Source organism: Manis javanica, chromosome 10 (assembly GCF_040802235.1).
Source record: "Manis javanica isolate MJ-LG chromosome 10, MJ_LKY, whole genome shotgun sequence".
Taxonomy (NCBI): domain Eukaryota; kingdom Metazoa; phylum Chordata; class Mammalia; order Pholidota; family Manidae; genus Manis; species Manis javanica.
Window position 1 is genome coordinate 74,332,094 of NC_133165.1, and position 15,161 is coordinate 74,347,254.

The 15,161-nt window shown below is 44.2% G+C and overlaps 1 protein-coding gene across 4 annotated transcripts in view; it reads left to right on the forward strand.

The window, feature by feature from the left end:
* PPM1H (protein phosphatase, Mg2+/Mn2+ dependent 1H) overlaps positions 1–15,161 on the forward strand; it is a 244,517-nt gene that overhangs the window by 109,457 nt on the left and 119,899 nt on the right. For all 4 annotated transcript variants that reach the window (XM_037024330.2, XM_037024338.2, XM_037024326.2 and 1 more), the window contains exon 3: positions 12,167–12,511. In XM_037024330.2, the coding sequence (XP_036880225.1) occupies positions 12,167–12,511 (345 nt within the window). The remainder of the gene's footprint in view (positions 1–12,166; positions 12,512–15,161) is intronic.

Here is a 15,161-nt window from a genome sequence, read left to right on the forward strand (position 1 = left end):
TTACTCAAATTTTTTGAAGCAAGCATGCAGTGGTTTCTCTCAAAACCCTTTTCTCTTGGTTCCAGGAACTAGAACTCTTATCAGTGAGTAAGAAGGCTGACTTAATAACTAGGAATTGTCCAGACTGGTGGCAGAGTACCTGCAGTTCCCTCCTTGGTGGATGTTGGGTTACTCTGAGGACCAGGTGTGGCTAAGATGTACGGGGTGGCCGGGAATGCAGTGCACACTGGATCCCACAGTAGGTTTTTCCTACGGAGGCAAATCTTAAGGTTAAAGGAAAATAAATGGAACTGAGGTGGGAATTTCTGCTCATTTCACTTGTAATCCAATTTTCCCACAGCTTTCAGTGGGAAGAACATTGGCAAAGGCAATATGTTCTTGAGATTCTCTTCCCTTTTTTTAAAAAAACACAGTACTCAGCGTGCATGTGCCAGACATGCACTGATCTGAGTGTTTTGCCAATATTCATATTACCTCATAATGCATACATAAATATATACTAATTACTATCTTTATTTCACTGATGAGGAAACGGAGGCACAGGGCTGGGAAACGTGGAGCTTGGATTCAGTCCAGGTTGTGTGGCCTCAGCGTCTGTACTGGTAACATGCTGCCTTTGTGTCCATTAGCAGCTGGGAAATGTGGCAGGAAAATCTCTTGGATAAGTCTGTATTAAAGGAAGAATAACTCCTCATGTTAATAGGCATAATTTCAGTTTAATTTGATGCTAAATATTTTCTTATTTCCATTACAATTTCCCTTGTAAGTTAGGAGGGAGGTATTTAGCAAAGTCTCCTGTCAACTCAGAAACTGGTTAACAGTTCATACTGATTCAGGTGAACAGAACGGAAATGAAATTGTTCATCATTTTATTGTCTTCACAGGCCATTTTTTTCTTGCTAAATGATGGAAAGACAGTTGTTTGTAAAACCATGGCAAGAAGACAAAGCCTTCTGACTGGATAATAATGGGAATCTGAGTTTGAATCCCAGCTCTGCCATTCACCAGCCAGTACCTTGTGAAAATTAGCTGGCCTCTCAATGCCTCAGTTTCCTCTTCTGTTCATTAGGGGGATAGTAGAGCCAACCTCATAGGGTTGTTAGAATGAAATGAGTTAAAGTCTGAAAAGTGCTGAGAACAGTGCTGCCATGCAGCAAGGACCCGTGTCGCCTGTTTTTGTCATTCTCATAGTGGAGATTGCAGCTGTCATTTCAGTATTACTCTACGTTATTTATGTTTTTCCATAAACTAATTTATAGAGAAGTTTTTAATGTATAAAGTAATAGTTTAAGGACATTCCTGAGCTTATTTTTGCATTTAGAGTAAACTACAGAACTTAGCCAAAACCAGTACAAACTTTATACTTCTATCTCTCAGAAATTAATATTTATTCAGTGTATTTTAAAATATGGGATTAAATTCCCGTTCAAAAACAAGAATCAAACTTACTAAACATATCCTGCATCTTAGTGCCTTGTAAAGCAGAGGAAATGAACCAAGAAATCTGCATTTCATATTGTCAGATCCTGAGAGGAAAGGATTACTGATTTAAGTATGTGAAATTGAGAGTTCTTTTCCACTGGAAATCAAAATATTTGAATAAATTTCAAAAAGAGAGAGATGGGGTCAAAAAAAATTAAAAACCCCAACAACCTATGCTATGCTTGCATAATTCTGAGGGGACTGTGATAGGATATGGCGCTAGGATGGCCTTTCATGATGTTACTCACATTCCCTCTCATGTTTGCTTCATCATCAGCTTATTTTCCTTCTTCTCTCTGTCACTGTGAGGGTCAGATAAAGAACTGGAGGTGGAAAGCACTGTGGATGACGTGCCTAAAACAGATACTCTAGATTCTGAGTTATCATCCTTTTCTGTGACACCATAAAAACTGAACAGCGACATGGAAATCAAGCCATATGGCAGTTTGCAGTTAACAATCAGATTGTCAACTTTGCATTTGCCCAGTGGGAAACAAGTAACCCCTTTTCTTTGGCGGTGAGAATGGAAGGAGGCAAGTATATCCCATGCTCATTCTGAGCTTTTTGTAAAATCAGCCATGGGATTTAACTCAGAGTGGTATTTCCACCTTTGTGAGGTTCCTTTCATGCTCTTATATAGCCCTCCCCTCCGGTGATCTAATGGGGTAGGGAAGGGAAGATGAGCATTGAAGGAGCTGAGTACTTGTGTCCTCAGGAAAGAAGCACCACCACTTTTTCCCAAGGGACAATCATTTTCTAGAGTAGCAATCTCCAAACCATCAGTTAAAGATGATTTTGTTGAGTATGTATCCCCAGTGTATTTGTTCATTTATTGATACATCACCATATAGCATATATTTAAAAATTACAAAAGTACATTAAATATTTAAAAAATAATTCAAGAGCAATAAAGATTAAAAGGAAATACTTTAAAATAACAACAGCTAACAGTTACATGAATTTATCATATGCCTGGCATCGTGCTGTTTCACACAGTAACTCATTTACTGCCTTAAGAAGAGCAAACTCTTCATGTCCCGTTAGCTAATCTCTCTGGGCACAATTCATCATTAACAATAGTAAGTACAATTCCATATTTCAGCTGTTGCCTTGAGCGTTTCAGAATGATTGTTACCACTGTCAGATATGATGAGCTTGTCATTCCTTGGAGCAAGAAGTGCCAGCTGCCATGTGTTCCTGTACCAGCAGTCTCTTGGCAGGAATGTTTTTAAAAACCTGTTGTTCACTTTGTGAGGGGTAATTTAATCAAAGACTTAGTAATATAATGCATAAGACCATCCAGTTGGGGGCACATGTACCCAGCAATGGGTCACAATATACCAAAGCTAATGGATGCGGGGAGCATCCCTGTCCCTTGCATGGCCTGGAGACATCAGACTCACTACCACAAGGGGGCGCCAGTGTCAGTCTGTATGAGAAAGACTAGCTGAGCTTAAATCTCTTGTTCAGCTTTAGGTGGAGAAACTCGGAACGATTTCTCATTTCCCTCTTCTATGCTGACTGGTGATATTTGTCCCCCACCCCCAAGACACGGCTTCGCGTGCTCTGTTGTGGAGAGCACTTGTCTTGGAGGCAGGGGCAATGGAAGGAGGTTTGCAAACTGGGGAGGCAGGGATCCGTGAAGTGAGGGGAAGTGAGGCTAGTTTCTGTAGGCTGGTACGAATGTGTCACATCTTGTTACTTGGTTTTCTTCGTGTTTCCTGCCTTATAGCTTACTGGTCTGTTGGGCACCACAGGAAATGCCTGAGGTTTTATGGAGAAACTCCCTCTCTTTGTCAGCACAGCACAAAGAGGGGCTACTGCATTGCCTCCTGGATTTTTCATGGAGGCACTTTGGCCTGTGGGTTCCCCAGGCACATGTGCTGTGGCTCCTGCTTGGACAGGGCTAAAATTTAGCCTCCTGATTTTGGGCATCCTTGGTGAGCAGTGCAATGTTCTACTTGAAGCCAAATGGACACAGCTGCTTATATCAAAAATTATACCAGCTCCTTGTTCAGTGAAAGTCTGTGTTTGAAGCAGGCTTCTATTTGTTGAAAGGCCCCAGGAACCCTTCTCAGTTATAATTCCTTAAGTTCTGGCATTATAGATAGTTATACAAAAGAAAATAAGCAGCAATCCTGAGAAAGAAGAAGAAAGTGGTGGAGATCTCACTCCCCAACTTGAAGCTCTACTACAAAGCTATAGTAATCAAGACAATTTGGTACTGGCACAAGAACAGAGCCGTGGAACAGATTAGAGACTCCAGACATTAACCTAAACATATATGGTCAATTAATATTCAATAAAGGAGCCATGGACATACAATGGGGAAATGACAGTCTCTTCAACAGATGGTGCTGGCAAAACTGGACAACTACATATAAGAGAATGAAACTGGATCACTGTCTAACTCCACACACAAAAGTAAATTCGAAATGGATCAAAGACCTGAATGTAAGTCATGAAACCATAAAACTCTTAGAAAAAAACATAGGCAAAAATCTCTTGGACATAAACATGAGTGACTTCTTCATGAATGTATCTCCCCGGGTAAGGAAAACAAAAGCAAAAATGAACAAGTGGGACTACATTAAGCTGAAAACCTTCTGTACAGCAAAGGACACCACCAATAGAACAAAAAGGTACCCTACAGTATGGGAGAATATATTCATAAATGACAGATCCGATAAAGGCTTGACAACCAAAATATATAAAGAGCTTGCACACCTCAACAAACAAAAAGCAAATAATCCAATTAAAAAATGGGCAGAGGAGCTGAACAGACAGTTCTCCAAAAAAAGAAATTCAGATGGCCAACAGACACATGAAAAGATGCTCCACATTGCTAGTTATCAGAGAAATGCAAGTTAAAACCACAATGAGATATCACCTCACACCAGTAAGGATGGCTACCATCCAAAAGACAAACAACAACAAATGTTGGCAAGGATGCAGAGAAAGGGGAACCCTCTTATACTGTTGGTGGGAATGTAAATTAGTTCAACCATTGTGGAAAGCATTTGAAATCCTCAAAATGCTCAAAATAGACTTACCATTTGACCCAGGAATTCCACTTCTAGGAATTTACCCTAAGGATGCAGCACTCCAGTTTGAAAAAGACAGATGCACCCCTATGTTTATCGCAGCACTATTTACAATAGCCAAGAAATGGAAGCAACCTAAGTGTCCATCATTAGATGAATGGATAAAGAAGATGTGGTACATATACACAATGGAATATTATTCAGCCATAAGAAGAAAACAGATCCTACCATTCGCAACAACATGGATGGAGCTAGAGGGTATTATGCTCAGGGAAATAAGCCAGGCAGAGAAAGACAAGTACCAAATGATTTCATTCATATGTGGAGTATAAGAACAAAAGAAAACTGAAGGAACAAAGCAGCAGCAGAATCACAGAACCCAAGAATGGACTAACAGTTACCAAAGGGAAAGAGACCTGGGAAGAATGGGAGGGTAGGGAGGGATAAGGGCGGGGAAGAAGAAAGCAGGTATTATGGATAGATGTAAAATGTTGGGGGTGGGGGAAAGGGGAGGGCTTTGCAACACAGAGAAGACAAGTGGTGATTCTACAACATCTTGCTATGCTGATGGAACTATGCTGATGGACAGTGACTGTAATGGGGTTTGTGGGGGGGACTTGGGGTAGGAGAGAGCCTAGTAAACATAATGTTCTTCATGTAATTGTAGATTAATGATAACAAAATAAAATAAAAATGTTTAATAAAAAAGAAAATAAGCAATATTATTAAACTCATGTTTGTCTGGAGCAAAAACAAGGTAAATGTTTGTTAAAATATAATTTTGAAATTCATCATATTAAGGTCATATTACTCTTAAGTTTAATAGGTTTGATTTTTCAGGTGTAGAACTTTGCATCCTGGGCTGGTGCTCCAGCGACCTTTTCTGATAGTACGAGAGAGTAAGGCAAGGGCCTCTGCTGGGATTAGCAGTCAGATGATGTTGAATATCATTACTTTTACTTTCTATCTTAGCCTTTCAGATGAAAATAGATCCATTCAAGACTGAAAAATAACGCATACTTTTCTAAGAAGCTATATAACTGTCATCACCCTACATCACAGATTAATTGCCATAAAGGACAGCAACTTTGCTTCCATAAAATTATATACTATATCTTTACCCATAATCAGTTTCTTTCCAATTTATGAACTGAGTCATAAGACAGGCCTAGGAGATGTATGCAGTTATTAATAAGTAACAAACATAGTAAAATAATGGTGATGTGCTAAAGTAATAGAAACCAGGTAGGTTAATTAGACAAAGTTGTGTGTATTGGGAAGAAGATGTAGTGTGTGCATGTGTATTTCAAAGTGGTCACGTAGCCATAAGGCTTAGCACATCAGGTACAACCAGAGAGGGTAGTATCCTTTCCTCTTGGATGCTTTGTAGCATGTCTGAGATCCCCAGGGCCCTACTATCAACACTGCTTGTAGGGCCTGTGAGGCATGTGAACAACCAGGAGGCCAGACAGTATTTTAAGGGCAGCAGGGAATCACCGAAGATTCTATGCTGTGACAGAATACAGGTGTATTTGCAATGAAATCACAGATTTGAGATGCTTTAAAAGCATCGTGTGCATACAACTTGTCATTTTCTCAGGTTTCTCACAGATTCAATTTCCCACCCCTCACGCCCGCCCCCCAGTTGCCGTGTTTATCGCTCTGACATTGATGTAGGCCCTCCAGGCTGGTACCTTGGGTTGAGCCATGTGGGTGAGCACATCCCTCTCCAGCTTCTCACACACATGCCTTAGTTACTGGTCCAAAGGATGTTGAGGAAGGAGGTGTTCATTCCTCAAGGTTTCTCAGATCTGACTTTATACGTCAAACCATACATTCTTACCTGACAGCAGTTGATGGATTGTTTTGAATAGAAAGAGGGAGAAGGAGATCTTTGCATCCTTTTTAAAATAAACATATGGCACATTGTGTTTGATCATGCCACTTTCAAAAATATTTTTATGATCTGTTAACATCTTGGTCCCATTTCAAGCTCCACTCCCCTCACGTTGTTCTTTGAAGTGACTGGGAAGTCATAAGTCTCCTCCCCATCTCCTCAGATGTTACCTTGACCTAGGCACTCTGCTCAGGACAGTCCTTGTGAGCCTCTGAGAGTCTAGTGCTTCCCTCCCGCAGTGCACCTGAAGAGAGCCTTGGGACTGGTGCTCCTGGGTTAGAGGCATCTCGTCACTCCTTAGCCCAAGGTCGGCAAATTGAGGCTCCTCCATCTACCTTGCCACACTCCAGAATCTCACCCCAACCGGACCTAGCCCTCAAGGTCGGCCTTTATCAGGCCGCAGTCCACATGGGCCTCCATAGGTGGTCATCTTGTCACCTGCATTGCCTATTAGTTGCTCCCATTTTCCAGAATATTCTTTTTCAATCCATCATTTCCCAAGCAAATGAACAGACAGTCCTGAACCGTATGGTCAGTGTGCAGTGGGGGTGGGCTCAGGGCAAAGTGGAGGCTCCCAGGAGATGACAGGATGAATACTAAAAGACAGGTGGGGGTGAGGCCTGCAGCAGGGAGCCAGGTAGGTAGTAGTGGTTTGTGCTGAGCAGCAAGTACTGTAGTTTGGTGGTGTGGGTGGCATTTGGAGTAAGAGGCAGATGTGGAGAGTCGATCAGAGACCAGGGGCTCATAGACTGGAGCTGGTCCACAGATCATGTTTTAGGAAAACTCATTCTGGTTACCACTGAGGTTGCCGAGAGGAGAAATGTATTAGAGTGCCAAGTGTGCGTTAGGGCAAGCTTTCCCACCAGGGGCGGGTGGAGTGTGGTGTGGGGGTGTTCAGCTTAGCATAGATGGGGGTGATGGCTTAGAGTTGGGACTCTGTTCCTGGCTGCATCAGGTGGTAACCTTGAGCAGTTTCATCCTCTGCCCCTTATTCCCCTCTGTAACCTGAGTGGTTAGCATAGGAGCGTAGTTAGAATATTGCCTGCTATGTGCGGTTTGTTAGATGATGGGAAGAGGACTCTAGACCCGGAGCTTGATGTTCTTGTGACTTTATGGTGCCTTAGACTTGAATCAGGCATGTGGTGAGAGCCCACTTTGTGGTTGTATTTCCTCCAATATGTATCACTTACTGGAAGTTCCCTGCCATAGGAGGACATGGAGCATTTTGAATTCTCACTGGGCTTGTTTTCATCTAGTTTAAGGGTTGGCAAAACCCTGATATTTATAACTGATGGAACCATGCTGCTGTGGTTGAAATAATAGTCAAGGGAACTCACAACTTAAACACCCACTTAGCATCCTGTTTCCTGAGGTACCACTTCAGAACCAGGGAACGCAATTTGGGCACCACTGCTCTAGACAGTAAAGGGAGGTGTGAGTGACTCAGCCAGTCACACAGTGAACTGACAGCAGATTTGGGACTAGAACACCAGTGTCCTGATTGTTTAGCAACGCCCTTTGCCTTAAATCAGGGGTTCTCCACTTTGGCTGCCTGACAGAATCCCCTCCACAGCTTTAAGAAAGGTCAGTGGGTGGTGGGTGGTCGTAGGGCACTTCAGAGGTACTGACTTAATTGCTACAGGTTTGGCCCTTGTGTCAACTGGTGCTCAATTCATTCTGTCTTTATTAAGAAACAAACTTTGTGGAAAAATAATGTCTTACAAGTTTTGGCCGTGAAAATTAATTGCCCTGTCAAAGTTAGCTGCCACGAGTTTACAGCACCGTTGTGCAGAGGGTTCACAAGGGGGAACATGGAGTTCTTCTGGGCCCCCAGAGTCCCAACCCAGTTTCCCCTGGACCTGCTTAAAAATTCCCCCGATACTATAACAACTGGTAGTTGTTGAGGGAGCTGCAAAATACTTTGCCTTGTCGAAAGAAGCAGTTGGATCACTTGTCAGAAAAATTTCAGAGTTGATTTTTAGAAATGTGGTAGCATTCCATTGTAGTGTGGCTGGTTATTTCATGGGACCTGATCCTTGCTTCAGATACGGACTCTGGAAACATAAGTACAGAATCAGCGGCTGGACACTGACAACTCCTGTTGCATCCCTCACCGGCCCCTGCAACAGGTGCCCTAAAGACACTGCCTGGGTTTTCACTGGATGCAGGACTGTGTGAACAGGTTTGGCTCAGGTGACTGTGGGTCCCTGGGAGAGTTAGATGCAATGAGCAAGAGGTCCTTTTCTTTGGCCACTTTTCCCTAGTTATGAGGCTGTTACATGGCAATATATACTTTACTAATGCAGCAGATAACACAAACCTAGTGGTGGCTTTAACTAGTATCATGTCAAAGTAATGATGAGCATAAACAGTAATTCAGGATGTGTGGAGTGACGATACGTTATTTCTGTTGGCGACCAAGTTGCAGGTGATACCACTGTGTTTCATGGCCTTACATTCGTAATAGGAGCAAATGCTGAATTTCAGAGGTTTGTGAAAATAAAGATAGATTAATAGACTCCCTGAATTCTATCCACGGATGATCTAAATTAAGAGTCTATCCTGGGGGCTTAGTATTGTGCCTGGATGATAACCGCTTGTACCTACAATTGATTCATTTCTGCTGGTGCCTCACCTCACACTCCTCCTCCCTCCATGCATGCCTCAGTCCCAGGGTGCTGTGTGAGCATGCACGTCCTTCCCTCTCCGTGCCCCTGGCTCTTGTTACAGGTGCCAACAGTGGTGGCTTATGAAAAGGTCACGAAGCCCAGAGGCGGCCGCTCAGGGCCTGTGCAACATCCCATGAGGACATCTAGGGCCCAGGCTCCTTTGGGCTCTGTGTCTCGCCACACTGAGCTGTAGCTGTCAGCCTTTCTTACAAGTGTCCACCTCCAGGTGTTGATTCTGTGGCCCAGGGAGAAAGAAAGGGGGAGGGATGAAGGGCAAAAGACCAAGCTGGTTGGGCCTTCCTTTTGTCCAGAAAACAATAGCTTTCCCGCAAGTCCCACCCAGGAGCCTCTGCTCGCAGCTCACTGGACAGTACAAGGTCATACAGCCACACACAGCTGCAGGGAAGGCTTCCGCAGCGAGACTAGATATGAGGTGCTCCTCTACCAGAGTTGGCCCGTCACCTGGGCCCCCAGGGCCTGTCCTCTGCTGGGCCGCCAAGTCGTCTCAATCCATACAGATTCAACTTGGTCTGTCTTCAAGGCCCAATTTCTTCCCCTCCTGATCTGTACTTCTTCCCCAGCCCTTACTCATCTACACTTCTTAAATATTGAACTTTGAGTTAGCAGAGGCATGTGTGTGAGGGGGGTTTACTACAAGTGTCCTTGGGTCCTTTGGAATGTCTTTTAGGATAGCCCCTTATTTTGGTGCAGAACTAAAACCCAGAAAGTGATTTACCCAATTATAATAGCAGTGAAAGCAGCTACAAGTAAGTGCTTGCTTCAGGTAACCTCCCAAATACCCCTTTTCCCCTATGGGAGCCATCACACACCTTCTACTTACTGGGAACCTGTGGACAGAGAGGTTAGGCAGCAGGGATGCCCAGCTCTAGAGTGTCCCAGCCAGGGTCTGTTTGCTATACTGCCTCCCTGAACTTGCACTGCCTCCCACTTAGCTTATTGGTGTTAAAGATGCTGTTAGAACTCAGATCTTCTCATCCGTAAGTCACTGTCCTTTCCACTTTACTATTTTCTGAGTTACAGTGCTTTTTCCCCTGTTGTATGGTGCATTGAATCATTCACATATGTTTCTTACTGCCTGAATTTGATTGAATGTTTTTTAAAGGTACCTCCTAACTGCATCCTCACCTTCACTCTTAGTTCTGATCCTCTTATCATACATAGCATGAGTGATTTTTTAAGACGTGATTCAGTTTTGTCACTCCTGCCTCAGTCAGTGACTTTTTGCTACTCATAGGCAAAAGGCCAGGTCCTTTGTGTGTGCTGGGAGGACAGTGTGGTCTAGCCACTACCTCCCTCTTGAGACATAGCTCATCTTCCTCCTTTCCTGCCTCCTTCCCCTGCTCAGCCATGTGCCATGGTTCAGCCTCCTCTTAGTGGTCATATACCTTCCTACCACAGGACCTTTGCACCTGCTGGTGCTGCTGGGTGGCTCCTTTCCCCTCTCTATCTTGTGAACTTGTGAGCAGCCTTCAGCCTTGTCCTATGTCCCATCCTCCAGTGTGCCCCTCTGCAGGCTGGCCTCACAGCACCAAGAAGCTCTCCTTGCAGCCCTGACCAGAATTGTAATCTTTCATTTATTTGTGTGATTATTTAATCTGTATCCAACTCCCCCTCTGGATTATTAAGATCAAGCCATGTCTGGTACCTCTTTCATCTAGTCTTTTATCCCCACTGCCTGCTTTCATGCCTGTCACATAGAGAGTGCTCGGTAAATATTTGTTGCCTTAAAAAAAAAGACATTTCTCAGCATGTAGCCCAGAATTGAGTGAATACAAAGTTTTAAAAGGCACAAGTACAGGAATGACATTTGCTACCACAGTATCTTCTAGCATCATTCTAAGATGGACCAAAAATGGTGGTTACCAGGGACTGACAGTCAGGGGGATGGGAGAGACACAAACTTGCAGTGAGTAGTAAATAAGTCCCAGAGGTCTAATGCATAGTATAGTGTACATGGACAACAATGATGTATTATAATAAGCAAACTTGCTAAGAGATTAGATCTTAATTACTCTAACCACAGAAAAAGAAATTATGGATTGATTATTGCTGTAATGGTACTCACATTACAATATATAAATGTATCAAACCTCAAATATATGTAATGTTATATGGCAAATGTATTTCAGTGTAAAAAATAAGGTGGACCAAAAGAACTTTAATGGCTTCAGCCAGAAAAAGAATTCAATGTTTTTTATTTCAGGGGAGATAAGCTTGCTATTCAGAAGTGAATGTCATATGCCCCTGACCTATTCAGTCTCAGTGTTTTAATATTTTAGTCCTCTAGAAAAATCATAATTGAGCTCCCTTTTTTTAATAGTTAAAATTTTAGGCATGTATGATTCAAACATGGTTTTTTAACATGTTCATCTTGAAATAGTCTAGAGATCAGCTGGCCGGTACTAAATCCATGATAGATGAGGGAACACAGGCAGCATGGAGCTTTAGGGCAGGAAGAGGAAACAAAGATGTTGGTGGCAGCTGGAAACTGAAGAGGTGGGAAATACGAAAAGGAGATTGGAATTGGCCACATCTTGGTAAGACTGGAAGAGACTGAGTGTTAAGGGAAAAACGTGTTCTTAAAACTCAGCATGTAGACCGAAGAAGATGGGCACTTCTCTGAGAGTGAGAGCGCAAGGCCCCTACGGCAGAAAAAAGGGTCTGCTTACTTCCTCTTGAAGAGCCTGCCACAGGGGCCTCCCTTTCTCCAAAGACTCCAGGCCAGCCAGCCCTGCCCTGGGGGTGCAGTGGGGAGGGGACTTCAGGGGTTAGATGTTAAAGCTGGACTCCTGAGGACTTGCCTGTTTTTGGAGTTTTATGTCACAGCTGCACCTCACATTACGGGGGCTCCAGCCCAGCAGGCAGGCAGGACTGCGTCCTCCCTCGGGTGGGGGTGACAGCAGGGGCGTATCCAGGACCCTCCCCATCCCGAAGTATTCTTGCCCGGTTGTGCCCCCACTGTTTGCAAACCGGAGGGGCAGCCTAGGGGGCATGTCAGTGACCTGGCAGCGGCCCCCACGGTTCTCACTCCTCCCTGTCGCCTTCTCCACCAGGAATCAGACGGCGTTTCCTGTCACTACTGGTCGCTGTTCGACGGCCACGCGGGGTCCGGGGCCGCCGTGGTGGCGTCGCGCCTGCTGCAGCGCCACATCGCGGAACAGCTGCAGGACATCGTGGAGGTCCTGAAGAACTCGGCCGTCCTGCCGCCCGCCTGCCTGGGCGAGGGGCCCGAGAATGCGCCCGCTGACGGCCGGCCCCTGACCCGGGCGGCCTCACTGCGCTCAGGGCCGGGGGCGCCCGGCTCCCCCAGCGCCCCTCCCGCGCGCTTCTTCACAGAGAAGAAGATCCCGCACGAGTGCCTGGTCGTTGGCGCCCTGGAGAGTGCTTTCAAGGAGATGGTAGGTGTGGCTGGAGGGGCCGAGGCGGTCACTTAGCCAGACCCTTGCTCCCTGGGAGGTTTCCAGAAGGCTCGGCTCGGCCGTCCGCTGGTTGCATGGAGTCTTTGCCATTGTGTGGCACGGCCTCCTTTCTCGCCAAAGGTTGGCACAAGATAGAGTTCTGGCATTGAGCGCTGGCAGGAGTGAAAGAGAAAATGGCAGAGAGGAATAGTGCGGAGGTAATCACTAGGTATATGCATTATTGCTTTTCTTCCTGCAGACTCATTGATGCCGGCTGGTACAATGCCACTTAAGTGAAATGTGAGCAGGACGAGTGTATGAATTCCAGGTGTTTGGGGAAACAGACCTTTTAGTAAAATGCTCAAAAGGGCCGGTCCTGTGCAATCTGATCTGAGAACAATGTGGTAGTTAGCTGCCAGAAGAAAAAGGTTAACAGCTGGAGGAGAACTGAGGGGCCAATATCCAAGAGTCATTTTGTTTTACTTGGGAGCATGCATTAATTTGTACATTTAAATTTGAATGTGTCTCATCAAGGATCTCAGCCTCCTTCCGTCTCAGCCTCGCTCCTGAGAACACACTGCTCTCAGCGCCCCTTGCTGCCCCCCACTCTGCTGGGTGAGAACACGCATGGATGGTCGGCCCCTGCTCAGCTCTGTGCCACCCCTTCCCTCCCTGAGATCACTTTTCTATGGAGAAAATTATTTCGGCTCCAGAGATTTTCTTCCTGAGCAGCAGCCTAGATGCACGTAAAGAGTAAGAAGAGTTTTAAAGATGTTATAAGGACTTGAGTGAAGTGAGTGGGTGGTAGTGTCCTTAAAACCTGGAGATTAAAAAGTGATGACAAGCTGCTTAGTGAGGCAAGAGCAGCTTAGGAGTGACTCCCCAGAACTGAGTGTACACACCGTGTACACTCCTAATGTCAGTTCATGTGCTAAGGAGAGGAGAACAGTGAATGATAATAGACAGCGTCATCAGATTTGTTGTAAGACAAAAAAGGCCATGTATTCTCACCTCAAATCTATACCCTCTCCTCATCCTTTCTTTGGCCCCAGCGTTTCTCTCCTGTCACATAGATATTTACCCTATGATGAGCAGGTGGTTAAAGTGCTTCTCTGTAATAGAAGTGCCTGTTAGCCTTTAATCCCAAGAAAAACACCAGGAGGCTGGAAAATATTGATGCCGGGGTTCTTGTTTGCAGAGTTGAAGAATGAACTTAGCAAACAGTCAAGGTAGGAGAGCCAGGGAGACTTTTATTGAGAGATACAGTGAGAGGACAGACGGAGTCCCTGGCGTGAGCCAGGAGGGGACAAGAGAGCCTTTAGTGGTGTGTTGTCTAGGGGATTTTATAGGCGGTTGAGAGACAAAGGGCTAGGGAAGCAGACCCACCAGATGGTCTCTAAATGTTTATCTTTAAAGAGGCACTAAGTTTCTTGTCAGTTTTCCAGACTATTTTGTAGAGTTAACATAAGAAATTTACTACTTTTATTCCGTCTTGGAATAGCAGTTTCTTGGTTTGGGAGCATAACAATCAAGGCTGCTTGTCTTGCTTTCAAGGTGAGCTGAGTTATTGACTTGATTAGGGCTGGAGAAGGAAAAGCAGCATCTGGGTAAAGTTAAAGATAAACTGGGCTTTTTAGCAGGCTAAAGTAAATTTTACAATAGTTTTATTTAATTGACACAAACAAGACATGGGCCATGCTGAGGTATTTTCCTATCTGGGGGATGTTCAAACATACTAGGCTAAGTTATTCTTGGCCTTTTAGTGTTAACTAATCTTCATTGAAGAATGCCTATATTCCTAGTTTGATATTTTAGTTTAGAGAATTAATGTGACTCTGTCTTTGTTTAATTGTTTAATATGGAGTTTTGGTAGGGGTCTTTTTCCAGAGGCCCTCACTCTGCTCTGACTACACCCACGGTCCCTGTGTCATTATTATTTAAGAAGAAAGGAGTCAAGGTAGTAAAATCAACTCCTACCCAACTTGGTGTAAAATCTTACTCTCTGGCTATTATAGAAGCTCTGATGTGAGTAAGTGTTTCTAGACACCAGTGTTCAGAAAGCTAAATATTTAATTGTAAAAATTTGACAGTGGGCTATCCCCCAAATGGAAGAAAAAGTGAGATGATAGAAGTGAAAGGCAAAAGAAACTGGGTTTTTTCATTTCCTTCTTTAATTGCTAATGCCATAGGACATGTATTATTGGAACTGCTGTATTCTCCATTTTATCCACTAGAGGCCAGTTCTGCATTGAGTCAGGCCTTCACAGAGGTGGTTTCTGCCCGTTAATGGCCCAGGGTTACTAGCAACTACACTTGTAATGAGAGACTCATTGAGAAAAATGCTTAGTAAAGAGCCTCATTCTTATCTTCTAAATGTTTTCAGCTTTTAACTAGCCAATTCACTACCTGAATTCTTCTTAGAAACATAGTTGCCAGAAAGGAAAAAAGATCCTTTCACTTTCCTATATAATTCATTAAATCAAAAACTATTTGTTGAGAACTACCTACCTGCCTGGCCTACCAGGAAAAAAAACAATGAACAAATTAGGCAAGGATGTGTATTAAACAAAAAATCAGTGGGAACGGCCTTGAGAGGAGAAATGGAGGGTGCAGGAGGGGTCTGGTAGAGATGCAGCAAATGGTTCCCTGT